This window comes from Diaporthe citri (genome assembly GCF_014595645.1).
Source record: "Diaporthe citri strain NFHF-8-4 chromosome Unknown scaffold_2, whole genome shotgun sequence".
Lineage (NCBI taxonomy): Eukaryota > Fungi > Ascomycota > Sordariomycetes > Diaporthales > Diaporthaceae > Diaporthe > Diaporthe citri.
Window position 1 is genome coordinate 5390759 of NW_025064847.1, and position 26627 is coordinate 5417385.

At 54.8% G+C, this 26627-nt stretch overlaps 9 protein-coding genes across 9 annotated transcripts; 5 read left to right on the forward strand and 4 right to left on the reverse strand.

The window, feature by feature from the left end:
* Nucleotides 1–3: 3 nt before the first annotated feature.
* INS49_007034 (uncharacterized protein) lies at nucleotides 4–966 on the reverse strand (the record flags this gene model as incomplete). Its single annotated transcript, XM_043167799.1, has 2 exons — nucleotides 4–674; nucleotides 744–966. The coding sequence occupies 2 exons, from the start codon at nucleotides 964–966 to the stop codon at nucleotides 4–6; spliced, it is 894 nt and encodes a 297-aa protein (XP_043028943.1).
* A 367-nt stretch (nucleotides 967–1333) lies between these two features.
* Nucleotides 1334–7568, forward strand: INS49_007035 (uncharacterized protein; the record flags this gene model as incomplete). The annotated part of the gene is made up of 2 exons (XM_043167800.1): nucleotides 1334–7027; nucleotides 7080–7568. The coding sequence occupies 2 exons, from the start codon at nucleotides 1334–1336 to the stop codon at nucleotides 7566–7568; spliced, it is 6183 nt and encodes a 2060-aa protein (XP_043028944.1).
* A 437-nt stretch (nucleotides 7569–8005) lies between these two features.
* INS49_007036 (uncharacterized protein) lies at nucleotides 8006–9409 on the reverse strand (the record flags this gene model as incomplete). The annotated part of the gene is made up of 2 exons (XM_043167801.1): nucleotides 8006–8284; nucleotides 8360–9409. 2 exons carry the CDS (start codon nucleotides 9407–9409, stop codon nucleotides 8006–8008), a joined length of 1329 nt encoding a protein of 442 aa, XP_043028945.1.
* Nucleotides 9410–10037: 628 nt separating this feature from the next.
* Nucleotides 10038–13052, forward strand: INS49_007037 (uncharacterized protein; the record flags this gene model as incomplete). Its single annotated transcript, XM_043167802.1, has 1 exon — nucleotides 10038–13052. The coding sequence occupies one exon, from the start codon at nucleotides 10038–10040 to the stop codon at nucleotides 13050–13052; it is 3015 nt and encodes a 1004-aa protein (XP_043028946.1).
* Nucleotides 13053–13868: 816 nt separating this feature from the next.
* Nucleotides 13869–15437, forward strand: INS49_007038 (uncharacterized protein; the record flags this gene model as incomplete). Its single annotated transcript, XM_043167803.1, has 3 exons — nucleotides 13869–14022; nucleotides 14111–14573; nucleotides 14633–15437. The coding sequence occupies 3 exons, from the start codon at nucleotides 13869–13871 to the stop codon at nucleotides 15435–15437; spliced, it is 1422 nt and encodes a 473-aa protein (XP_043028947.1).
* A 2189-nt stretch (nucleotides 15438–17626) lies between these two features.
* INS49_007039 (uncharacterized protein) lies at nucleotides 17627–19767 on the reverse strand (the record flags this gene model as incomplete). Its single annotated transcript, XM_043167804.1, has 5 exons — nucleotides 17627–17630; nucleotides 17671–18089; nucleotides 18146–18832; nucleotides 18889–19383; nucleotides 19606–19767. 5 exons carry the CDS (start codon nucleotides 19765–19767, stop codon nucleotides 17627–17629), a joined length of 1767 nt encoding a protein of 588 aa, XP_043028948.1.
* Nucleotides 19768–19985: 218 nt separating this feature from the next.
* On the reverse strand, nucleotides 19986–20277 carry INS49_007040 (uncharacterized protein; the record flags this gene model as incomplete). The annotated part of the gene is made up of 2 exons (XM_043167805.1): nucleotides 19986–19992; nucleotides 20048–20277. 2 exons carry the CDS (start codon nucleotides 20275–20277, stop codon nucleotides 19986–19988), a joined length of 237 nt encoding a protein of 78 aa, XP_043028949.1.
* A 1854-nt stretch (nucleotides 20278–22131) lies between these two features.
* INS49_007041 (uncharacterized protein) lies at nucleotides 22132–24675 on the forward strand (the record flags this gene model as incomplete). The annotated part of the gene is made up of 1 exon (XM_043167806.1): nucleotides 22132–24675. One exon carries the CDS (start codon nucleotides 22132–22134, stop codon nucleotides 24673–24675), a length of 2544 nt encoding a protein of 847 aa, XP_043028950.1.
* Nucleotides 24676–25061: 386 nt separating this feature from the next.
* INS49_007042 (uncharacterized protein) lies at nucleotides 25062–26282 on the forward strand (the record flags this gene model as incomplete). Its single annotated transcript, XM_043167807.1, has 1 exon — nucleotides 25062–26282. One exon carries the CDS (start codon nucleotides 25062–25064, stop codon nucleotides 26280–26282), a length of 1221 nt encoding a protein of 406 aa, XP_043028951.1.
* Nucleotides 26283–26627: the final 345 nt, after the last annotated feature.

Sequence of the window (26627 nt, forward strand, 5' to 3'; positions counted from 1 at the left end):
CATCTACGAATCCAGGTTGTCCTCGAAGGCCGCCCACTCGTCCTCGGACACGCTCGGCCCCTTCGCGGCATTGGAATAGATGGCCTGGACCTCTGGCAGCTCAGACAAGGCGTCCACGAAGTCCGATAGGGTCTTCACGTCCTCGGCCGAGTCGACCGTCGGCCGCGTGTCCTCGTTGGGCGACCAGATGATCTCGGAGCTCAGGATCTTCAGATCGAATGTCTTCGCGACGCCCTGGGCTATCTGCATCGTCGAGCTCGGCTGCGACCACACGATCATGTTGCCCTCGTCGTCCGCCTCCAGGTCCTCCGCGCCGAGCTCGATAGCCTCGTCCATGATCTCGTCCAGCCCGACCTTCTCGTGCTTCTCGAAGACGACCCGCCCCAGCCTGCTGAAGAAGAACTCGGTCGCGCCGGTCCGGCCCTTGTGCTTGCGTATCACGCCGCCGACGTCTTGCAGCGCGCGGAGCTTGTTGTCGGTCTCCACGTCTAGGATGAAGGCGTTGGGGCCGATCATCACCTCGAACTTCATCGTCTCGAGTGTTGCGCCGGACAGTGAGCGGCCCTGGCCTCGTGCGATCGCCTGGTCGATGACATTCTTTGGTGTGCTGGCCTTCTTGGCTATTGCTATTGCATTGGCCAGAGAAGCATTTAGGTTCGGGTCGGGGCCGTACACTGTATTACATTTGTATGAGCATAGGACATAGTCAAGGCTAAGACAACTGGCTAGGAAGGAATACGGACATTTGGAGTACAATGTTATGGCTTGTACGAATAGTGTGCGCTCTGAGGTCTTCTTTTGGTCCGCCCTGCCTTTTGTATGTTTGATCTTAGACCATTTATTGTGCCCAGATTGTGCAACGGTCGTTGTTGAGAATGCGCGACGGCATTCTGGGCATATCGTCGCGGGACGTGCAAGTTGGGTGACTTGGGGGAGCAGCCTAAAAGTCTGTAGTCGGAGAGCCATTGGCAATGTTGGACATGGGGTATTATGTTCTGAGAATTATACGTAAATGGCAGCAGTCCAGTCTATGCACCCAGGAAATTTTGGTGACGTCTTGGAAGCTTTTCCATCCTGCGAGCAGGGTGCTGAGAACATGCAATAATTCTGGCGATCCGCGCTGGTGGAGCCGCTGACAACCCATTGGAGCGACAGCGGCGCTAGAACAGGGGTATCAACTGCACCCGCAGTCGAGTCCCCGTCCAGGGTGGGATGCTGCCAGCTGGAATGTCATGCCCGTCTCCTTGCAGTCCTCCATCCCGAATGCTTTGTTTCGGCGAGAACGCAGCTTTGATACCCATACACAACTCGCAACTCCGACTCACTCCCCATCATGTCCTCAGAGCCCGCGCCAGAACCTCCTGCCCAAGCCATATCCGAGAATGCCCCTCGACCGTCCGTAACAGCCATCTCGACACCGGAGCTCGAGCTATCCAAGCTCCAGGCCTTGCCCACAGAGCAACAAGACCTGTTCCTGCTGACCTTCGTTTCGACCCTTACGAAGCATGTACTCTCTCTCACTGCCGATGACTGCACTGCGCAGCAGTTCTACCTCAAAAAGGAGATCTTCCAGATCATAAACCTCACCACACCGCCGCCTACCCGTGTCATACGGAACAGCATTGGGAAATGTCTCGCCCACATATTCGAGAAGGGAGACCGGAAACTCCTGGTCGAGACCGTCAACGACCTCGTAGCCATAATATCGAGCGGAAAATCGAAGGGCGAGGGCGAGGTTCGCGCGAAACATGCTGCCGTCTCCTGTCTCGGCGACGTCTTCGCGGCGGCGGGTGACAGCGTCATCCATTACCACCAGCTGGCTTGTATGGCACTTCTGAAGCTCCTGAAGGGCTCGGCAAACCATGCAGGCCTCCGCGCGGCGTGCTTCACGGCACTTGGGAAAATTGCGAGGATGGTGGCCGGCATGATGGACGAATCCATCGCAAGAGACATATGGAAGCAGGGCCGTAACCATGCCTCTACGGACAAGGGCGCGCTGGTCGGTGCAGCGGCCTGTCGATGTCTTCGGTCTTTGATGCGGAATACCAACTATTTCAAGAACTCGAACGACTTCGATAAGGTCCAGACGGCTATGTTCAAGACGTTCGAGCATACGTCCTCGACTACGCGACGAGCAGCTGCTGAGTGTCTGGCCGAGGCTTTCGTCAGGGGCTACTCGGAGTCATCTGCTGGAGAGACATTTCAAGAAGTTGCAGTCAAGAAACCAAAGTCTAAGGCAGCGAAGCGCCAGTCAATGGGACCTGGCGCACTGCAGGACGAGGATGACATACCGTCGAGGCCTGGGAGTCCCGCGCCTACCAAAAGAAACCCGAACCTGGCGATGACCCCTGGGGACATGCTGAAATCGTTGTCTACCCAGTACGGTCGCATGGCTACGTCTAACAAGGCCAGATCCGCCATTGGGATATGCTACGCAACGCTTCTGCAGCGACTTGGGGAGAAGGCTGTCGAAATCAACTACTACAACATTGTTGAGAACCTTACCTTGGACTTGCTCGCCAATCCCAATATCGTAAACAACCGATATCGTCTTCTTATTTCACGCCGCATCGTCGATCACTTGCTTCAAGATGTCGTAGGCAAGAAAATACTGGGCGAGACTGGGCAGTCCCATGCTGCAAAAGTCTTGATCAACGACATCCTCAAGAACTACCCACAAGCATTGAAGGAGCGACCAGAGCCAACTAAGAACATGCTGATCGCCGCGATGGGAGCACTGGGCTCTTTAATGATCTCACTTGGCTCAGCGTCAAATAGCTTCGCCGAATCCGCCAGGGATGCATTGTTGCAAGTCCTTCAGCACCCGAGCTACACTGTTCAAGTCTACACTTCGGCATGTCTCAAGACTTTCGTCCTCGCGTGTCCACAGCAGTTGCTTCCCTGTCTTTCAGTATGCATGAACAGCTTGAGCAGGGAACTTGGTGTGCTAGGAACAGGTCGCAACTCACAACGGAAATGCACTGGCTTCTCTCACGGCCTAGCTGCCACGCTTAGTGCAAGTCCGGCCCGGCCGCTGTACGGCTCTGTCGATATCAACAGCCGCGTGCTCACGATGGCGACAAACTTGCTGAAAACCAGTGGAAAACAAGAACTTCGTGTCGCTAGCACGCAGATCCAAGTTGCTTGGACACTGATCGGAGGTCTCATGTCCTTGGGGCCCAACTTCGTCAAGATTCATCTGTCCCAGTTGCTCCTCCTCTGGAAGAACGCGCTGCCAAAGCCTCTTGCGAAGGACAATACGTCGGCACGAAATTACCTAGAGGCGTCCTTCCTCGCACACGTGCGAGAATGTGCTCTGGGCTCTATATTGGCATTTCTAGAGTACAATAGCCGACTTTTGACCGTCGACGTTTCGAAAAGAATCGCGACCATGCTGCAAAGTACGACGGCCTTCTTGAAGACACTGCCCAAGAAGAAAATATCGGATGATATCTCCGAGAGACTGGCCCCGGCTTTGCAGCTTCATGACATCGAGATGATGGTCCAGAGGCGCGTCATGCAATGTTACATCAAACTGGTGAACACAAGTCCAGCTGGCGGTAGTGAGGCACTCTTGCAGTCAAATCTCCTCACGCTGGCGATTTCATTGTTTGCGGACCCCGAAAACTACTCCCCCAGTTCTTTGAGTGCGGCGATTGCGAGCTCCGCCGGCACGTTCGAGACGATCTGGGATGTCGGCGACAACTCGGGGTACGGTGTCACCGGCCTTGTCACTGGGTTCAGTGTCAAGTGGCTACCTGGGCAGCATGAAAGCGCCGTGGAGCAGTCTCTCACAGAGGACAACAGCCCAGAAGATGCGATGGAAAACCTTCTGTTGTCCCCTGTGTGTGGTGCCCTGGAGCACGACGCATCTACCCTCTACATTGGCGGACAAGAAGCGTTCAACTGCCTGACGAACCCTCCGGCTACCGAGGTCGTAAATATGGCCATCCAATTGTTCGCATTCGCATTCCCTCTTACGCCAGCCAAGGTCCAGGAGAGTATCTTGGAACAAATCGCCTCGTTCATGGCAGCTGGCTCAGGCGAACGCGACGCAGCGCGGAGAGCGGCCATCAAAGTCAATGTGGCGACAGCCTTCCTGTCAACGCTCAAGGTTGCCGTCAAGGAGACGAAATCGCCTCCGGGAGATGTCACCAATCTGCAAGTCGAAAAGCTGCTTCAAGACACGATCAGGGGCTTTGTGCTCGACACAGATCAGTATGTGAGAAACTTGGGCTACGCAGCTATTGCTCGCCTTTGCAACGCTTGCGGCAATGCCTTCACGAATTCCGAGATCAAGTTCCTCGTAGACACAATCGTGGTCAACAGAGAGCCTAGTGCCAGAGCAGGATGTGCCATGGCACTGGGTTGTATTCAGGCCAAAGTTGGCGGCATGGCTGCTGGATATCATCTCAAGACTATCCTCGGCATACTCATGTCACTCTGTAACGATCCGCACCCGACAGTGCATTTCTGGGCCCTAGAGGCCCTGGCGCGTGCTGCCGATGCCGCGGGCCTGGGTTTCTCTCCATATGTCTCGAGCGCGCTTGGCATGCTTGCCCAGCTCTACGTGTCAGATACGCACAATGCAGAGGTCGCATCTGCGATCTCCATGAACCTGGAGTTGGAGCTGTCCACAACGGCATCCATCACAAGATGCGTCGACTCTCTGATCAACGTCCTCGGCCCAGACTTGCAAGACATCAGTAAGTCCAGAGAGCTTATACTCACCCTGGTCGGGTATCTTCAAGATGAAGAAGACACAAAAGCTCAGACGGCGAGCCTTGGCTGTCTAGAACATCTATCCCTGTATGCGCCGGGGTACATGTATTTCGCCGACTATGTCAAGTTGCTTCAGAAGTACCTGAATTCGGGTCATTCTACACTCCGAGACGTCGCGATTGACGGCATTTACAACATCATGAAGCGCGACCCATACGATGTCATACGAGCCGCAGAACCAGGCCTGGAGGACCACTTGTGGCTCGCACTCGACGCAAACCCCGATCACGATGGCATTCGAAACATCATCCAGAATTGGATGCGTCAGACCTGCTTAACGGACACGGCAGATTGGCTCCAGAGATTCCAAGGCGTGTTGAAGCTCACAAGACCCAAAGCTGTCGCCGATATCCAGGTGTTGACCAGGAGGGCAACAGCAGCCGTTGACATACAGGACGAAGAGGTGGCCGGGTTCGCGGCAGCTGGTGGTGTGGCCAAGGATGACAAAGAGGGCGGTTCGGGCTCCGACGTGGAACCGCTGAGATGGCAAGTCATCGCCTTTGCGATGACCCTCCTCAACGACGTGTTTGTCTTCATCAATAAGGATGTCATGACGAACGGAGAGTCCGCTGCTCAGCTGGCGCTGCAGAGCAGAATCGCAGATGTAGTCCGCATGGCGTTTTCTGCTTCTACCTCTGGTGTGCTGGAACAACGCATCTGGGGTCTCAAAATCATCGGCGCAGTGTTGAAGATGTTTGGAAAGACTCCTGATCCAGACTTCGATGAGGCAATGCTTTTGGAGCAGTACCAGGCTCAGATCAGTTCGGCTCTAACGCCCGCCTTCGCTGCTGATTCATCCCCTGAGCTGGCGTCAGAGGCTGTCAATGTGTGTGCGGCTTTCATCGCCACTGGTATCGTCAAGGACGTCGATCGAATGGGTAGGATCCTGAAGACTCTCGTGAGCGCCCTCGAAAACTTCGCCACCGAAACCGACAACGCCGGCATAGGCGAGCTGAAGGGGTTGAGCTCCAATGCCCAGGTCATGGTCAAGATGGCGGTCTTCTCGGCTTGGGCGGAGTTGCAAGTTGCAAGCACTGAGCAACCCTACCTGCTCGAAGTGCTGAAAGCACACATTGGCATGCTGACTCCACTGTGGCTGGAGTCACTCAGGGAGTTCGCCCGACTGAGATTTGAGCCAGATATTTCGATGACCCTCGGCCCACCATCGTTGTCCGGCAGTCTGGACACTATCTACGCGGCGCTCAACCGAGAGACACTGCTCAAGTTTTACCAGGACTCGTGGTTGAAACTTGTAGATGCTATTGCGAGTCTGATCGGACAAGACAGTGAATTCGTGTTCGATGCCCTCGACGGCAAGACCACTGCAGACGCGGCAACCAATGGCCATTCCAGGGGGTCAGATATCAACTACCGCGATGAGCCGCTGGCGTTCTTCTTCGTTCTCTTCGGAATCGCGTTCGAGGCTCTTGCTGCGAAACCAGGCCAGGCAGACTCCCTTGCTCGCCAGGAGCAAACACTCGAGATTCTCCAAGCTCTTAAGAAGATCTTGCATCCGAGCGTTTCAGGTCATGCCATCTACAGAGAGGCCATCTTCTCAGAGACTATGGATCTTCTGGATCGGCTTGTGCTGACCGAGGGCTTGGACGTGCAAGGCGTCATTGTTGAGATTGCCAGGGCGCTCTGCGTTGCGCATCCCGCAGCCAGGAAGTCTGCGGAGGCAGACAATGGAGAGCTGTCCGAGGACATTGAGCAGCTCTTCGAGCTGACGCGTATCATTGTCCTGGTGCTGGCCGGGCTTTTGCCGAACCTGACAGAAGCAAACCAACCCGTCCGCCATGTCCTGACCGAAGAGGCCGTGCTGCTCATCCGCACTTCCCTGAATGCCCTAGTTGATGCTGCCGAGGTCTTCCCCGCTGTCATCAAGACAGACTTACATGCTTGCCTTATCCACATTTTTGCTACTATTCTATCGACACCATTGTGCCAGGAGATTGTCGTACCGCAATCTCTGCCAACACTTAAACGCTTCATCGCGACTATGGCTGGCCCACGGGAGGGAAACAACGGGCCCGCAGATGTCCAGCTTCAAGGCTGCTTGCGGCGCTTCTTATCCATCTACCTCCACGCGCAGAAACGGGAAAGGCCGACGGACCTTGCGAATGTCAAGAGAAGCCTGTTGGCCATCACCATTCTGTTCACAGGTGGGCAGAATCACCTGTCGGCTAACGACCCCATTGTGGCCAAGTTTTTGGAGGAGTTGGTGGATTGTCTGACGGATCGCATGGTATGTGTCGCCAACTGCCCCATCGACTAGTCCTTGCTAACACTGAAGCCAGACTGCCAAGATCGCGGCCAACTGCGTTCGATCGCTCCTCCTACGAGGCAAACCCACCGTGGCCGACGAAACCATCTCCCGGTTCCTTTTGCCGCGCCTAATCTCCTTCGCGACGACCACAGACCACGAGGACCCGGAGCACGCGCGCCCCCTCGTCGCGCACACGCTCTCGCAGTACGTCGGCGTCGTGTCCAAGGACCACACGGCCATCGCCATGTCGCTAGTGGTGCCGACGCTGCTGTCGCGTGCCTCGACCGAGGGCCCCGAAGACAAGGACATCTACCGCGAGACGAGCGGGCTGCTGCTGGACCTGGCGTCAGTCGAGCCGGCCAGCTTCCGGGGCGTCGTGGCGGGCATGAGCGAGGGCCAGAAGGCGTTCATGGAGGAGGTGATCAAGAGCGGGAGGACGAACGAGAGCGTCGAGAAGGATGCGGACTCGGGCTCCGGGCAGCCCACCATTGCGCTCAAGATGAACTTTGGCGGCAACTGATTAGGGCGCCAACCTAGACGCATACCCGCTAGATGCGGTCGTTTTGCTACGTGTTCAAGTGATACCATAGCTTAGACAAATATATAAAATAGCACTCTGAGTTGCAAATTTACAATGCAATTTAGTCACTACGAAAATGACCATAGCGGTAGATTCTTAAACGACCCGGAGATAGGAATGTTCTAGGCAAGATGCCCGCAAGAGTGACCGCAAATGTAAGTCAACCAAGTTGTGCAGATGGCTACCGCACTTCAACGCCAGAAAGTTTCCAACGAATTGGCACAGCGCAGCAGAATTCCAAGTGGTGGGACTTGCTCACGAATCCGGAAAAGCATGGTTTTTATGGTCGGGCAGATGTTTACTGTATTTCTTATTCGGGGTATCTCTATGCATTGCGCAGCGTGTGTATGTATCTATGCGTGTATATCTACAAGTTCCTAGTTCGCGGCCAGTATCTCGGCGGCGTCCGGCGAGGGCGCCACGTCCCTGCTGCCATCGTTCATCTTGATGGCGGCGGCCTCTTCCTTCTCCTTCTCCTCCTCCTTCTTCTCCTTCTGCGAGACGGCGTTACTGACCCGCAGCGCGAGCAGCGAGAGCGTGACCATGAAGAAGAGGCCGGTGACGGCGCGCCTGGCCAGGACCCAGCGCACGGCCTCGATTTCAGACTTGGACTCGCTGTTGAGCGTCACGCTGATCTTGTAGGCTATCTGTTGGGTCTGCGGTTTACAAATATGTCAGTATACCGAAACCCGAAGCCATGGGGGAAAGGTTGAGAGATAAGAAAAACTCACGGCGCTCTCCGCGGCCTTCTGCTCCTCCCTGACAGCCATCTTGCGGTCGTTGAACATGCCCTTGACGTTATCGTTGAGCGTGGCCAGCTCCTGCGTCAGCGCCTGGGTGGTGTTGTCGACCTCGTGCTGCAGGAAGGTGCGCTGCTGGCGCAGCTGCTCGTCCGCCACGCGCCTGTTGTTCTTGACCTCGGTGCTGAGCTCGGCGCAGGCCGCGCGGAACAGGTACGTCTCGTTCTCGACGTCGCTCTTGCTGATCAGGCCGCCCTGCGCCGTGTCCAGGTGCTGCGCCAGCAGCGCGCGCACCGCCTTCATGGCCGTGATAGCCTGCGTCTGCGTGTAGCCGCCCACCTCGAGCTGCTTGACCAGCGAGTAGCTGTCGAAGTGGTGCACGTAGGGCGAGGGCGCGAGCTGCGGCGGCTTGTCCTCGGGCTTCTTGTCCTCGGGCGGTTCCATGTGCAGGACGGCGTCCATGGGCCCGCTCGCGCGTTTCCCCTTATGGGCGCCATCCTGGTCTTGTGCCTCCGCACTGCCTTCTTCCTTCGCCTTTTCCGAGGAGGACACGCCCGGCGAGCTGAGGGTCTCTTTGGGCGGGTCCGTGGCTGGGTCCAGAGCCCTCGCAGCGTCCTTCCTCTGTTCGGGTGTACTCTCTCTGGGGTCCGTTTTGCCGCTGCTCTTCTTGGGGGGAGGAGAAGATCCCGCTGTAGGCGGCGCTGACCCTTTCACATCCGACTCGAGGACGGGAGCAGCTTGTACCTTCCCCAAGGGCTGCTTGGACCCGGTCATGTGCGATTCGAGGGCGGGGGCACCTTGCACGGTGCCCAGGGGCTTGGGCTCGATACCTTTGCCGACTCGAGGCGCGAAGCTCGCCTTCTTTGAGGTCGTCGAGGTCCCGAATGACGCTGTAGCATGCCGAGGGTGGTTGCAGGAGCTGGTGGGAGTGGCTATGGTTCGTCTCCGACAGCGGCCGCCTCTGGTTCCGGCGGCAGATTCGCCCAATCTGGCTGTGCGAAACAGGTGCGGGTAGAGGAAGCTCAGCCTCTGGGTTGACATGGTGGGAGATTTGGGGGGCGGGGTTCGGAATCCGGGCGGCCTGGTGCTATGCCATGGAGGAGGAGGACGGTTTCTAGAGTTGGCGAGGGTGAGTGAATACTCAGACAGACAGTCAGTCTAGTCAGGACAGCTGGCAGGCAATGTGTTGAAGGGAAACGCCGAGCTCTAGGAGTGGATCTCGTGGATCTGCCACTCCGTCATGCAGATTGGAAGTAGCAGCAAGGCTGGATTCCACCTATCCCCCCAGCATGCCCGGTGCACGTGGCGCTCCGTGCAGCATGATCTGGCAGCAGGCAGGGTCTTTGGGGCCTGGACCCTCCGGAACCCGCCAGAGCTTAACGGGCGGCAATTGGGGCTGGATCCCTGTCTGGGATTGATTAGGGGCTCAATGGAGTAAAGGCAAGCGCTGACCTGCAGAAATGACGACGGGCTTGCACTTTCTTGGACACCTTTGTTGGTCCGGTCCAGAACAGGCTTTTCGAGTTCCCTTGCCAGCCTCTCAACAGTCTTGACGACAGGCTGGAGCTGCCTCAACGACGACGTGTTTCCTTCGCGCAAGTCGAGCCTGTCCGTTCTCCCGACGACAGCACGACTCTGCTACTACGACTATGGATTGCCAACAGCAACGATGCGACTTCCACTCCTGAGCCCTCCCTCCCTCCGGGCCCTCCTCCTACTTGGCCCCCCCGGCATTTCTGCCGGCCAGGGCTCCACCGACGCCTCCCTTGCTGCTTCCACCGGACTCTGCGAGGCCAGGACAATCAACTACATCACCCACAGTCTTCCACAGCTATGTCTGCCAACAGCCTGGTCTGCGTCGCAACAAACGGCCCTGGGTAATGCCACCGCCGCCACCGCCACTGGATCATCTTCTTCCGGCTCGACAAGCGAGACGGCGACGGCGACAGCGACACAGGGTTCGCATCGGGAAGAGGCGCCAGCGGAGAACAGCACACAAGCCGACGCACCGACCGATCAGACCTCCCATGGGGAAAGACAAGGCACGCATGACGGGGACGCAGCAGCTAAGAAGGTCGAGGAGGATGCCGAGGATCTGGCCACGGGCTCGTTCATGTCCTTCGATGAGTGGAAGGCTATGATGCTGAAGAAGTCGGGTCAAGACCTAGCCGACCTGAAGGACAGGAAGCGACGTGAGGCCCGAGATGCGGACCCCAATGTGGGCGGTGGTCTCGATGGCTGGGGCGAAGACGGCGAAATCTCGCTGGACTTTGACGTTTTGTCAGACAAGATCTCGGAGATGACGGCCACTGATAGTTCCAGGGCTGGAACCGCCTCTACCGACGCGCCAAGCGCAGAAGTGCAAGACACGACTGTGTATGACAACGGCGTTGCCCATTATCGCCGTCCCAAGGACGCCGGAAAGACTTGCAAGGAGAGATTTTCCTACTCGTCCTTCGATGGCGGTGCAACGGTGCTGAAAACCAGCCCTGGCGCCCAAAACTCCAAGGCCATCCTCGTCGAAAACAAGGATTCCTATATGCTGTTCATATGCTCTCAGGAGAACAAGTTCGTTATTGTCGAGCTCAGCGAGGACATTCTTGTGGACACCATTGTTTTGGCAAACTTCGAGTTCTTCTCCAGCATGATACGCAGTTTCCGTGTGAGCGTGAGTGACAAGTACCCAGTCAAGATGGAGAAGTGGAAGGACCTGGGGACATTTCAGGCGAGAAACTCCAGAGATATACAGTCATTTCTCGTCGAGAACCCCAAAATATGGGCAAAGTACATCCGGATCGAGCTATTGTCACACTACGGAAACGAATATTACTGCCCTGTGTCTCTACTCCGAGTTCACGGAACGCGGATGTTGGACTCTTGGAAGGACGCCGAGGCCGGTATTGAGGACGACGAACCAGCCGAGACCATTTCTGGTCCTGAGGCGGTTCCGGAGGAAGAGTCCATGCATCAGAGTGCCTTCGAGGCCGAAGCCGAGCCCACCGCCGCAGAAACGGCAGCTCCTGTCGCAATCAGCGAAGTGTCTCCTGGGCACGAACTGTCTCCGTGGTACCCTCCTCTTTTCATCGATTCTTCGTACGGCACGTGCGGCATCAGCACACCCACAATGACAGAGACGCTCGATATTTCCCCATCAGCCTTACCAAACAGCAGCATCCCATCCTCCTCTCAGTCTGCCCCAAGCACCAAGGAAGCCGGTGCTTCGGCGGCCGCTGCAAATTCGACAGCCGCTTCTACAGTTGCCTCTTCCCCTTCCCTGAGCTCCTCAACATCGACCAATGTTGTCTCAAATACATCCACATCACCCGTTCCTCATTCTCCGACTTCCAACAGAGCTGCTGATACGGCGGCGAACACAACACAAACCATCCAGAAGATTGTGGAAGCGGACATTCCGAAATCATCCGTGACGCCACCGAAACCGTCGGCTTCGTCCAAGACGCAAAATTCGCCATCGTCAAAACCTGCCACGAAGAACTCTGCAGCCGGGCAGTCCTCCCCACAGTCTTCGAGGACCAACTCACAAAATAAGAACGCAACCGGCACTTCGTCTTCCGCATCAGCGTCCCCAACGGTCCAAGAGTCATTCTTCAAATCTGTGTCCAAGCGACTTCAGTTCCTCGAGTCTAATACCACGCTGTCCCTCCAATATATCGAGGAGCAGTCCAAATTCCTCCAGGAGGCGCTCAAGAAAATGGAGCGCAAGCAAATCTCACGCGTGGACTCTTTTCTTGATAATCTCAACAGTACAGTCTTCTCAGAGCTGCGCAGAGTCCGCCAGGACTATGACCAGATCTGGCAGTCTACAGTGATTGCCCTGGAGACGCAACGCGAGCAGTCACAACGCGACATTATCGCGCTTAGGGACGAAGTCATTTTCCAGAAGCGAATGGCGATATTCCAGTCTGTCCTGCTACTCTGCTGTCTTGTCCTGGTCGTGTTAAGCCGAGGCGTGTTCGGTGGCGGTGGTATGAGCGCCGACCAGTGGCCGATCAGTTCCACATCGCAATTGATAAACTCGTATATCGGCTCACCGCGATGGCCACCCGGGTCACCGCAGTCCATCAGTCGATCAAATACCCCCGACCGCAATGGCAACATGGGCGCGCTCCACCCAGCCGGCGCGCAAGCCCCGGCACCTCGGCATGGACATGGAGTCGCACGCCGAAGAGTGTCATACACGGATAAGGTGTTGCCGCTGACACCAACATCCGAGGAGTTCGATAGTAACGACAACAACACACCCCCACCACCGCGCCCGCATCCACATTCTCAGACGGCTCCAAAAATCAGAATCAATGAGCTCACGCCAGATGAAGAGTTCTTCGACCGAGATAGGCATGATCAGGGCTCGGATGAGACAAGCACCGCAACACCACAGGCCTTCGAGCCTGTGCGAGCGGATCCGATGTCATCGGTGGCCATCGAGATTGGCGAGGACGAGGAGGGGGATGACGAGGATGAATTCTCAGACAGCGCGTCCGCGCCATATCTCGACTCGAGAGAGACGACGGTCGAGGTGGAAAACATGCAACGAATAGATGACTCTGACGATGATATCACGGGAACACGCAAGCCACCACTGACACGATCACCGCTGTCGGATTTGGGGGCAGAGTCCTCGCGGAAACCTCTGCCAGCCCTGCCGGAGCAGGATCCACCATAACAGCAGATTTGATAGCGTTTCTTGTATGACTCTCTTAGCGGAATAGCAACTTGTATTTGAACAATGTCTCTCCGGGGTACTGCCGTGTCTTGTTCGAGAAAAGTGTACTGACCCTCCATCAGTGCAGTGTAAACCGTGTCTGTGAATTTCCAGTGATGTGCGTCCCTGGAGTGTAGCCCTCGATGCCTAATGGTACAATCGACAGAGGTTTCAGATCGTGCGTCTGAGATGCATCGCGGAGTTTCTTGCGAGGTGTAATGGTCGTGTGCTTCTCCTCTCCAATGTCTGCGGTCAGTCGGCGCACAAGAGTTTGATTCCCATCCTGAAGCGGATGTAAGTGTAACGTGTCTGTCTGAAGCGTTTCTTGACAGGGATATCCTTTTCGACAATGAGGATCTGGGGTACTGTATTCCCGCGTTTTGACTAGCTCACGTGTTGTACTAATAGCAGGACTACATGGATAATAATGCTTCAGAAGGCACAACATGAGAGACTGGTTTTAACAACCCCAAATGCACCGACCGGTACATTACATGGCAACGCATAGGCCCGTGAAGCGACGATGATACGCTTGGCAAAACACAAGCTCCCAACAAGCCCTCGGGCAATTCAGTCGATCTTGTGTCCATGACTTGCCGATCTGAAACTGACACATTTTGACACATCAACGGGCATTAATGGGGCTCTTTATAAGCTTAAAGCCCCCCTCGGCTGATCATAGGGCTGATGAAATTTGGAGCTATGTAAATCTCTGGATCAGTGTTCACCCAATAATTCCTTTGGCGAAAAGCTTTGGAGATCACAAGCACGCTGGCGATGCCGGACGTCAACAAATTATCGGCGGCGGAGAAGGCGACGGAGTTGGGACTGCAAAGCAATCCATCGTCTTCTACTTTGACACCAAGTATCGATGAGAAGGTCCAGAGGAAACTCGTCCGGAAGATTGACATACTCGTTCTCCCAGCTCTCGGTATGCATCTTCCACGAATGCTCTACACACCCGCTCCTGACTCTCAGACGATAGTTTCATCAGTCTTTCATACTAACACATACTCCAGCATGTGGCCTCCTCACACACGCCATAGACCGCTCCAACATCGGCAATGCAAAATCAGACACCCTGGAGCGCGACCTCCACCTCGTGGGGAACCAGTTCCAGCTCCTCCTGGTGCTCTTCTACATCCCCCTGACCCTCTCCTCGGTGCCCTTCTCCCTGCTGGCCAAGAGGTTCAGCCCGTCGCGCGTGCTCCCGCTGGCCATGTTCGGCTTCGGGGCCGTCGCCATGGCGGGCGCGGCGACGCGCAACTTCGGCGGGATGCTGGCCTGCCGCATGGTCCTGGGCGTCCTCGAGGCCGCCTTCCTCCCGCTGCCGAGCTACTACGGCAGCCTCTTCTACACGCGCCGCGAGCTGAGCCTGCGCATCGCCTGCTTCTTCTCAGCCGTCAACGTCGCCGGCGCCGTGTCGGGCCTCATCTCCTTCGCCGTGTTCCAGTGGCGCGGGCGCGCGCTCAGCGGGTGGCGGTATCTGTTCCTGATAGAGGGGGCCATCACGGTGGGGATGTCGGTGGTTCTCTTCGTAGTGCTGCCGCGGAGCGTCGAGTCGAGCCGCTTCTTCTCGCCCCCGAGGAGAAGAAGCTCGCGCGCGCGCGGCTCGAGGAGGGCACGCTGGACGCCACCGGGGCGGGAGGCAGCGAGGAGCTGGACAGGTTCCGCTGGGCGGACGCGCGCGACACCCTTCTGCGTTGGGAGAGCTGGGCGTTCATGCTCATGGCGCTCAGCTTCGGCGTCGCGCTGACGGGCGCGGCCAACTTCCTGCCGTCCATGATCCGGCGGCTCACCAGGGACTCGGTGCGCGCGAACCTGTTCACCATCGGGCCGCACCTCACCGCCATGGCGTGCCAGCTCGGCGCGACGTTCCTCAACAACCGCACCCAGCAGCGCGCGGTGCTCATCGCCTCGTTCGCGGGTGTCGCGGGCCTGGCGTGGATCCTCCTGGCCACGCTGGACCTCTCAGGCCGAAGGGGGGTCGACGTCGGCTACTTCCTCACTTACCTCCTCATGGCTGGGACTTTTACGCCGCCGCCGCTCGTGACTGAGTGGATCGCAAGCAGCAGCCCTACGTCCACTGGGAGGGCACTTCGGCTGGGCATGTTCGCTACTGCGATTCCGATCGGTGGTATTATCAGCTCTGTTGCGTTCCGAGCGCAGGACGCGCCGGTGTACCAGAGGGGCCTGCTCACCTGTGCTTCTTTCATCGTGCTTCTGGCGTTGCTGGCGGCGGTGATGAGGGTGCACTTCGCGAAGCTGAACCGGAGAATGGATCGAGGCGAGGAGGTTGATATAGCCCCCGGATTTCGGAGGCCCGAGTGGAGGCATGCTCTATAGTTACAGTCTGAGCTTTAGTGAACTACATGAAAGCCGTAAATACTTGTTGCATTACTCTCTCTTTTGCTATCACAAGTTACTTATTGTGATACAAGTTACGCATGGTCTCATCAGACCCTAACCCGACCAGGTAGGTCAGCCTTCTGTCAAGAAGAAAGGACGTTGAGGCAGCCCTCCCCTCATTTCAAGAGTCTTCATCTGCATAACATGCTGCATTTGCTGTCTTTAATGCTCATGATGTCTCCTGCTCTGTCTTCAGTGCTCATCGACTCATCAGAATTCACTCTGGCCAGCATCATTTATTAGTACCCATAGACAAGCTATCGCACCTGGCTACTTGGATGCCTAGCAAAGTTGGTCAGATGTGTGATTCCCCTCAAAGCAAGCTGTGACGCTCTCTGGAATACAGCCACCTGCACCTGCGAGCTTTCAGCCTCTTTGGCTTTATGTACGTGATCCAAGTGCCTTTTACATGCAATAAACTGGTTCAGGTAGCTCAACTTTCTTTCAATAAAGCTTGCTGGTGAATGAGCTGGTGAACCTCAGAAGCTGACAGCTTCCGTTTCAAGGAGCTTGAGATTCCGGAAAACGTGTCTCGAGCCGGTGTCTCTGCCCTTCAGTCACCATGATTGGGCACAAGTCACCTAAACTGGCTGTCCCATTCCCTCCAGACGCTGAATTGGTGGAATGGGGCCCGGCATCCAAGAGTCATCCAGGCGGACTAGCTGACAGCCTTCCCTGTGTCTTCGTCGATTCTGACACTGACGAAATTCTCCTCACTACTCGACACATACCCTTATTTCTCAAGCAAGACCTTGATCTATCAAGACTCAGCGAGGCGTATCCCTATCTTTGGTGGGCCGGTCGCCAGGGCCCAGCCCGTTCACTCCAGAGACAGGCGAGCAGCCTGGGACGGACAATCTGCCCCACGGAACGTGCAGACCTACATCTGGTCTGGTGCCCGACCACGTCTCGACTATTCCTCAAGCCCCTTCCGGCATATCTACTATCACATTGGTTTTGGACGACATATATCATGCATGATCAAAATCTAGCAGCTTCAGCTCGTGGCCTTCTGCTTTCGTATGTGTGGCTCCTCCGGAGGGAGACGGACTGGATGCTTGCACAACAGAGTCATCTCCTCCCCCCGGGTGTGAGCTGGCCTCGATGGCGTACACTGGTGGAATCGCTACTCGACATTCATAATCCAGGCCGCATGGATGTCAACAGTCTGGCTGGAGTCCACAAGAGGTTTCACTACGGAGGGCTTCGATTAAATCGCCTGGATCACATTATTCGCTTCATGCCTCCTCTTAGCCTGGGAGATCTACTATGGGGCTACGGAGGAGCCAGACACCCTACGTACAGCGACTTTTTCCAGAGGCGATTTCGATGGATCATCCTCGCTTTTGCTTTCTGCACTACAATTCTTTCGGCCTTGCAAGTCGCCCTGGCTACAGACACTCTGAGCGCTTCAGCGGCCGTGCAGAAGCTTTCCTATGCCGCCACCATACTTTGCCTCGCAGTAGTGGCTGCCATCATTTTGGTAGTTACTGTGTTATACGTTACACTCTTCGTGTTCAATGTAGCCCACACAGTACGACACAAAACCCGCCAAGAGCAACGCCGGGTTGCAAGGGGTACCAGGCTCGGATGAACAATACCACAGGACAGTAGCATCCTATTTTTCAGATGAATATTTGGTGCCTCATGCATTAGGATTACTCAGAGTATGTAAATCAGGTTCCTGAAGAAATCTAAACTCTTGAGAAAGTTTAACTGCATGCTTAATGCGATCTGTCCAAACTATTTCAAGTATTCACTTTGATAAGCCTGTCTGTGTGCCTGTCTGTGTAGTTATATCCATCACACCGTGAGGACTGTCCTTGTTTCGCACCTGCCGAGAGGGTTTGACTCCTTCAATACATGACAAAAAACGTGTCTTGCTATTTTTCTCACACTATTCAACCTCATCCTCTGCTTATCTCAAAATTTTCATTAACCTTTCCATCTTTCGTTCTCTAGTTTTTCTATCCTTTCTAGCCTCCCTGGAATTTCCTCGTTCATCTTTCCTTTTAATGTCTAGCTTTAGCCTTATAAGTTATATATTAATTAGATAAGGCATATAGTGCTCTTAAATAAGCCCTTTTAGGAACCCCTAGCATAGAGTTAATCAAGCCTTGTACCTATTATCTAACTGCACCTTAGTGGCCGCTATAAAACCGCAACTTACTTGATGTCCTTTTTTTCCCTCGTCTTCCTATCCTTCCTCGCAATCAATGCCTTTCCTCCACCTTCCTGTCTCATAGTGTTTGTTTCCTCCTCTTCTAGTGCATTAACATCCATGTCATCCTCATCTTGGTCCAGCACAGGTATCCGAGCAACGGAATCGATGCTGCTCTGACGACTGCGAATTTGCTCATGTAGGGTCCTAGAGCTGTTCCTTCTCTGAGCTATAACCTGGCTACTAGGGGGCGACAAAATCGACTCTGCGCTTCGATTTCTCCAAAGCTCCTCTGGCGAACCAGGCACGTACCAAGATGTTGTGTCTTCCGGCTCCCATCTAGCCCTTAGGTCCTGGGTATGGTCCCAGAGAATCTCCTTCTCGTGAAGAGGAGCCCATTGCTTGATAACGAGGATTGATGATTGTTCCTGCGTCGGTATTTAATAATTGTAATGGATGGGACTCTGGGCTTGAACATGCTTACCGGATCGCGCATGAAAGGGATGTCGTATTCCTGAAGCGTGCGCTCATCTAGCCACCTCTCTGACATTCTCGTGACGCTCGTTCGCATACCCTCAATGACCATCGTTTCGCCAGTATCGTGGATTATTGCATCAACTTTGCCTTCGTCTAACCCGGCTTCAGAGAGTGCTTCTTTCAGCGAGTTTTGGTACCACTCGTCCCTCTCCTGCATGCAATCGTGTGAGAAATCCTCCATGCTTGGAATTGGATTGTCCTGCAAAACTCTGTGGACAGTACGCTTGTCCAGACCGTATCTCCTCATGTTTCTCTTCAAGCGCTCAGCTTGCTGCCTTCCAGTCATCACATCATCCTTCGGCAGCAGCACGTTCTGTTCCAATATCTCCTGGAATCTCCTTTCGAAGTCCTCTTCCTTGAGAGCTGCCTCTTTTGCTGCCTCCTCGAGCTTCAGCTCCTGTTTCGCTACGAGCCGCTGATATTGCTCTAGAGCCCCTACCGAGTCGGTTCTTCGAGAGCGTCTCTCGATTGCCAGCTCCAGGGCTTCCGTGTAAAGCCGAGAAACCTCGCCCGCCACATCGAGATAGTTTCCATCTTCGGGGGCGGCAAATTTGTTGAGCTTGAAGTGGTCAGTTGGAAGGCCGATTGCCCGGTTGGCTCCTAATCTTGCATATGTTTCGTCCACAACGAATTGCTGCACCCATACATCAGCCTGGGCTTGCATACGAATATGACATCTCTGTGTCTTACCTTTATATCATCTCGTTCAATCATCTTGCCAAGGTTGGACTCCATTTGTTCGAAGAAACAAGTTATACGCAAATCCGCCCTGACAGACAGTTTGAGAAAGTCCTCGGATACATCCAGTAATTCGCCTCTTTCAGCTTCCATGGCGTCCAGTACATCGGATTCCATGGATACATAAAGGTCAGACTGTGCCGCAATAGCTGCAAGCAAGGCGCTCTGGGAGCCAAAAGCCCCGGTTCCCCTGTGCGGCGTGCCCAGGAAGACGGCCCCAACTGTAGAATTCAGAATAGCCTCCTCAGTTTCCGATTCGGGACAAAGTCTTGCTGTGATCAGTGCCCGTTGTATGACCAGTCCCCCGAAGCAATGCCCGATGAATATCAGCGGTCGCATCGGGTCTTGTTGTCTTTCCCGCGGTTCATCTTGAGGCAGTTCATCTCCTGTGCTTTCACTGAGGTGCTTGTGAACCCTTTTGTTGCGCTCCTCAATGTCTTTTTCAATCTGAAGTCATTGGTCTTTCTGCCGTCGAGCTTCACTGTGTTCCTCGTCTGTAGATGAATTGCCGTATACTGCATCTGGTGGAGGTCCACGCATGGGTATAGACGCTGTCTCAAGAGAGAATCTTACACTGGGAGTTCCGAAGTGTCGCGGGGGATTGCGATCACTGCATCTGTCTATGAGCATTTTGTACGCTCGTTGCACCCGCTCTCTATATGCTCTCACAGCTGGGTCGGAAGCTTCATCAGGAGGGATCTCCTGGAGCAAGTCTCGGTAGCGTTGTCTGATCTCCGGAAGCCAGTCTCGGTCGTGTTCTCTGATATCTCCCGGCCTTGCATGTCGGCGGATGCCAAGAACAGCGTATGGGTCCTCTCGAAAGTTGTCCATGACTGTCGAATGGCAAGCACCGATCTCTGCCATCATTCGACGCCGCCGGTTGCTGTTCCAATGGATTTTCACCTTTCTTTTGTCGGGGAATGAACTGACTAGATCTGACAGGACCGGAGCCACGTGCATCAGCTGACCAAACTGCTGTCCAACCCAGGTACCCAGCCACAGTCGGCCTACCCAGCTCTTTCTGGCCGCCCGCCCAGAACATCTCATTCCTAGCAACTTACAAAGGTAGATAATTACCTTTATGGGCCTTCATACTTTGACTTTAGCATACCCCAGCCAGTCGAGCTCGCGCATCTTCTCCCACGGCCGCGGCGGGGGTTTGTACCCGAAGAAGACCCCCGCCGCCCCGATGGCGTACACGGCGGCGGCGACGTACCAGAAGATGCGGGAGCGCGCCGGGTTGCCGCCGACGCAGAGCCCTGCGGGAAGCATGACAATGCTGTGTGCCCTCGAGACGATGAGGAATCCCGCTATGGCGAGGAGCAACGGGGCGATGATCATCTACCTCCGGCCCTAGTGGTCCGCCGCCTGGCTCAGGGGCAGGCTGAGGGCGAGGGTGAAGATGGTTGGGATCTCGCTGTTTCACGCTGCGACTGACGCGTCACCGAGGAAGGCGCTGGTCTGTTGCGAGAGGAGGCCGGAACCGACCATGGCGATCATCTTGCGCTGCGGTGAGGAAGCTCATAGACTGTCGTGGCTGGTGAGATTTTCTGCATTATTGTGACTGGATCAGGCGATCTTACCACAAGGACAATTTGGGCCTTTGCTCTCAATCGACCCGAGGCGTCGATATGCCGAGAATCCCAGGCCATTTTAGACTCCATGATATACAGTGTGGGAAAGAACAGAAGCAAAATGGTCGCTGTTTGACAGCTTCTTTCCAAATATGGCAGTAGGCTCGCTGAAGATAGATCGGAAACGTGGCCTCACAACAGAGCGACGTCCCAGGTCAAATAACAAATATTTCCAAATCATAGATGCCGAATTGGTTGCCGGATGGCTTCATCTTTGTTCTCTTCGGCATGCATTCTCGATCCTGGCCTGTGTATTGGCACGTAAATTGGAAAAAGTCTGGATGTGATTATATGACTGCTGCTTTACAAAGCCAAAGGCAGACTCGGAACTTTCTAGGAACATTCCGTGTAAGGCCAGAGTTTATTCTCCAAAACTCTTTTACATAAACTGACTGAAAAGGCGGCACCTGGGAAGAAGCAGAGTTGGATTTAGCCAGATACAAGTATACAGTGGCAAGGCCCGAGTCGCTGGTGCAAATTTGTATTGGGCTAGAATTTGCCCGCGATTTAGATCTATACATAGCATACTGTGGTAGAACTCAACAAGGATTGGGTGTTATTCGGGCCCGGGTTTGCATGTTGTTCCATGATACTGGCCGCAGTCTGCTGCATCTGCACAGACCAAAGCCGACATCAAACTCTATTATTAATGTTATATGGAACGGGATGCGGAAGCTCCCTAAGATGAGAAAAGATCGTGAGCATGATGCAGTCGCGAAAGGGCGGAATTTCTCATGCGAGCAGAGGAGTTCCCCTAGAACTTTCTTTCAGCTGGGACAATGTCAAGATAAACCAGCATAAAGAAGAAATACAAAAGGAATACATGTATAAGGTAAAATATTGCCGAGCATATCTTTCCTGATTGTGATGAAGACCCGCGACACAATTACTACTTAGCGAGTTCAGCATTTTTTAACGGGCTATTTTGTATCTACCTCTCTTGCCATACCATAGAAAGCTGTCACAACATAGCTTGTTGCCGACACTTGATCCACTGTGCAAATTGCGATATCACTTGCAAGCCTTAATTAGAAAGATCACAAAGCCGTTTGCCAATTTATCCCGACTTACTTAGGTAATCTATATCAAACACAAAGACACCTCCTGTTTAATAGCTAGCATCAGTGCCAACCAATAGTCCATGCTTATAACCGGGCCTAATTTGCATGTAGAATCCGACCTCACTTTTTAAGATGTTTCCTTTGGCTGATTAGTCAATTCCATAAGAAGCATCAAAATTTTATAGTTTGTGGTAATTCTTGCTCTTTTGTAAGAATGTCTTTTTGTAAGGCTTCTGGGAGTGACTGAGGCAGTTGTTCTTAAAGAGAGGAGAAGAAGGGTTATCTTTAGTGGGTTACATTGACCTCAAGTTGTCCACCAACTGTACTGCCCAAGTGTTGGTTTAGGTGTTCCCCCACCTACCACTGCCCCTGCTCGGCACCCACTCGTTAAAGCCAGCAGCATTCAATGCAACTCGAATCCTTTCGACCTTTGGGCTGAGTACACTGGTTGCCGTATCACGCCAGCCTCCATCAAACCAGCTGCCCCGGGACATGCAGTGATGAGCGAGGTCATCGATTCATCCTCAGACTCACAACCGAGTGCCCGCTCGCCTTCGGCAATGGCCCTGGATGTTTCAGCAGCCAGCTACGAGAGTGGGCGCAGAGCGCTGCAACTCGCCGTCGGTGGCGGCGGCAGCATCCAGGAAATGGCCTCGCTGCTGGCACAGGAAGCCGAAGAGCATGAGAACTCGTCTTCCCTCGACCCTACCGGCGGCGCCCACGATAAGCCCGTTCGCTGCGACCATCATACAGCCCTCGGAGTTGCGGCCTCTGCGGGCCACGTGGATGCCGTGGAGCGGCTGCTGGAGGCTGGGGCGGACCCCAATGCTCCAGTACATGAGGTGGGAATCTCGGCGCTCGAGGCGGCCGCAGCGCAAGGCCAACTTATCGTCGTCCAGAAGTTGCTCGGAACAGGCGCTCATCCCGATCACTGTGGCGGCGAGCGCTCGGAGTCTACTCCTTTGATAGCCGCAGCCGAGGCTGGCCATGTAGAGATATGCAAGGCTCTCCTGCAAAATGGCGCAGATGTCAGCATCTCGAAACGCTACTTTGACAACATCTCCGTCAATTACGTTACCTCTTCAGCCATTGAGGCTGCAGGAGAAACTTCTAGCACCACCTTATTGGAGCTATTCCTGGGACGCGTTGAAGATACGGCCAAAGAATTCGATCCGGACGACCTCAACAATGCGGTGGCCGAAGGCCGACAGAAAGACTCACGGAGGCTGCTTGATACTAGGGAATTTCTCGATCGCGCCCGAACAAGCATCAACAACGCTCTTGTCAAAGCGGCGGCGACTAGCAATATGCTTGTCCTACAGAGACTCCTGGACGCGGGCGCCGATATAACTGCCGAAGCTGGTCGTGCTGGCAACGCCATTGCGGCTGCAGCCTCACGGGGGCATCTGGAAGCGGTGAATAAATTGCTCCAGGCTGGTTCTGATCAGGGCAACCTCCCCGCGGCTGCCGTCACCGCGGCGCTGCAATCAGCCGTGGACGTGGGAAACATGGCCTTGATCGAGCTTCTCACACAGGCAGGTGGTGATGCCACAAAGATCGACATCCGGAAACTGGCAGCCGCGGGTAATTTGGATGTCCTGACATTCGTCTTGCACTCTGGCGCCCTTGTTGATGTTGATCCCGGCCTTCAGGATCTTTATCACTGGTCAAGGGCGAAGGAGTTGAGCGATTTCACTGCCCTGCAGTTAGCAGCGTACCACGGTCACCAGGCCGTCGTGGAACTTTTGCTCGCCAAGGGGGCCGATGTTAATGAGTCGATACGCCATGCAAGCGATGAGAATGAGACAGACTTGGACGGGGCCACGGCGGTCCACTTAGCTGCTGTTGGTGGGCATTTGGCAGTGGTGAAACTACTCATAGATGCGGACGCCGACGTGAATGCGCCCTGCCGGTACGCCGATACTGCTCTTCAGGCCGCCGTTCGAGCAGGCGACACGACCATGGTAGAGGTGCTCCTGGCCGCTGGCGCCGTTGTGGATGTGGATGTTTTTGGGCACAAGACCGCCCTTTCGGTTGCGGCCGAGGTGAAAAATCCCGATCTCGTGGCACGACTGCTTTCAATAATGCCTCTACACGATGCTCGCCGGGCCGCAACCCTGGCGCTGGAGAAGGCAGTAGAGAACCACAGTACCGATATCGTACGGCAGCTGCTACAGTTGCACCCCGACGTCAACCTCCATAGTAAAAGGTATTTTGAAGTGGAAGATCTCTCCCTGCTGCAAAGGGCCGCTGCAGATGGCAACTTGGAAATATTAGAAGTGCTGCTCTCAGAGGGGGCCGACGTGAACTCCAATCCTTCCGGAGGCTGGAAGCAAACCGCTCTGCAGAATGCATCGGAACGAGGCGACCTGGCTGCCGTGAAGCTGCTGTTGGCCGCCGGTGCCGAGGTCAACGCGACGGGGGCGACGGCGTCACCGCTTCTGCTCGCCATTCGAGGTGGCCATGTTCAAGTCTTTGAATATCTCCTGTCCGCGGGCGCGGATATCCACGCAACGGCCTACTGGGGGCAGACCATGCTAGAGGCTGCCGATTATAGCGGAGATGCTGATATTCAGGACCGGGTGCGAGCTGCCCTCGACTCTCAACCGCCGCCGCCAATCGATCAGCCGCTTGACCGTGGCACAGATCCGCACTGTGAGGCGTGCCGGAAGACGTCCCTGGTTGACCTGTTCTGGGAACTTGGAAACGAAACTGTTTTGCATCCCTCTCTGACAGCGCTCAGGGCCTCAGCCGCCGCAGGCTGCCCGTTCTGCTGCTTCGTTTCGAAGAGACTGGCAATCACGTCCATCTCCATACCTCAGCCGTCGCCCGTTTCATTCTCAAAACGGCCCGTTTCGCCACCCACAATGAGATGTATTGTGCATGAGCCGTTCCCTCCGAACGGAGAATGGCGTAATGGTCTTCGGATAGAGATAGAATTCCCTGTCGTAGTTCCATTTTCAGGTGAGATCTCGTCAAGGGCAGCATTGCCCCTGCTCAAGCAATGGATACAAATTGGATGCTGGACGCTGATGTGGGAATAGATTCCAGAGTTCCCATTACGGAAGACACATCGTCGCCTCAAACATATAAACAGATCCGTACCTGGCTGGATACTTGCAAGAATGAGCATCCAGAGTGCCGGGCATCGTTGGGGAATGCATCTCTTCCCACCAGGCTGATTTATCTAGATACGTCGAGAGCCTTATCATTGAGCAATCAGGTCGATACGAACTTGCAGCCGAGGCTCGTGTCTACCAATGGTATGGAGTATTCGGAATGCGGATATATCGCCTTAAGCTATCGCTGGCCAGAAGATTTTCCTGCTGAAGCGAAGTCAACTCGGGACAATATCCATGAACAAATGCGCGGGCTCAGCATTTCTAGATTGCCCCAGATTTTCAATGACGTTTTCCAAGTTGCAGTCACGATGGGCATCAGTTACGTTTGGATTGATTCTCTCTGTATTGTCCAGGACGACCCGGAGGATTGGAACCGCGAGGCAGCTCTGATGATCCAAATTTACCGGTACGCCGAATTCACTGTGGCTGCTGCCGTCCCGCCGACAAAGCCCGATCTAGGCTTGTTCCGGCATGGTGATCCTTCTGATATCCTATCCGTGAGACTTCCTGGTGTGCGGGGCCCCCAGGAGGATGGGTCGGGCCAGGAAATCGTGGTTATGAAACCTCAGAAGGAAACATACGGAGAAAGCCCCCTTGTCTCCCGCGGTTGGTGTTTCCAGGAACGAGAGATTTCTCGGCGCATTTTGTACTACACCGAGACCCAGGTACTCTGGGAATGCCGTACAGTCCGAGCTTCCGAGGGCCTCCCCAACGGGATACCGGAAGTAGAATACTGGTCAGACGACGAGGACACACCAGGTGATAAAACCTGGCCAGGCCGGATGTTGGACAACGAAATCAGCAGTGGCAGGGTTGACAGATCCTGGCGTCGAGCCGTGGAGGATTATTCAGCAAGACATCTTACTGTATTCACCGACAAGCTCCCGGCTCTAGCTGGTCTGGCTGCCGCTGTACGGGACTACAAGCCTGCCAACTGCCGATACTTGGCCGGCTTGTGGGAAAACGATTTCCTGGAGGGTCTTCAATGGTATTCGCGAACAGGCCGTGATGGCTTCAACGAATACCAACGTACCATCACGAACACACGTTATCCGGAGTATGTTGCTCCGACATGGTCGTGGGCTTCGGTGGCAGGCCCCATCTCATATGTTCATACCTCGGCCCCAGAGAGCGCAGAATCTGCCGAGTACGCGCTCAAGGTTTTGGACATCCATGTCCAAACATCTACCAATGATCCTTTTGGAGCCGTCACGCACGCCGTTCTCACTTGTACCGCGGCGCTGGTTCCCGGTGCATTATGGGCCACCAGCTCGTACGATTACTGCGTGAAAACCGCTGATGGAGTGAGCGTCGGAGTGATGGACTTCGATGCCCCCCAGGAGAAATACGACAGAGAAGGGGTGGAGGTTGTTTTTTGCATCAAATTTGCGAGCATTGGCCATGGCCCAGGCTTGGCCATCCTACCTACGGGCAACAGGGAAAATGAGTACAGGAGAGTGGGATGGATGGAAAGTATGTACTGGGATGATTCTTTTAATACCGAGATCAAGGATATCACCATCATTTAAAATAATTGTAGTCGCTGGTTCTGAGTCTGGATCAAGCACGAGGCTGAGTGAAGTATCAAGTATTGAGAGCCTTGCGGTCACGTCATCTAGGGTCGAATGTTCCTCAGCATGGAGATTTAGGATGAGGTACTCAATAAAAGCATTACATAACTCAACCCTCCAAGGCAAAACAGAACCGTGCCGGGGATGCCACTTCCGGCCGCCTGATCAGCTCCGCAAGCCAAGAGCTGGTGATGCTTGCCCGAAGGCTGGACGGCAACAGATATTGCCCGGGTTTCGCCTTGGGCTTATGGCCCCCGACTTTGGACAATGACACCTCGAACAGGGGCCTGTCCCGCTGTTCAT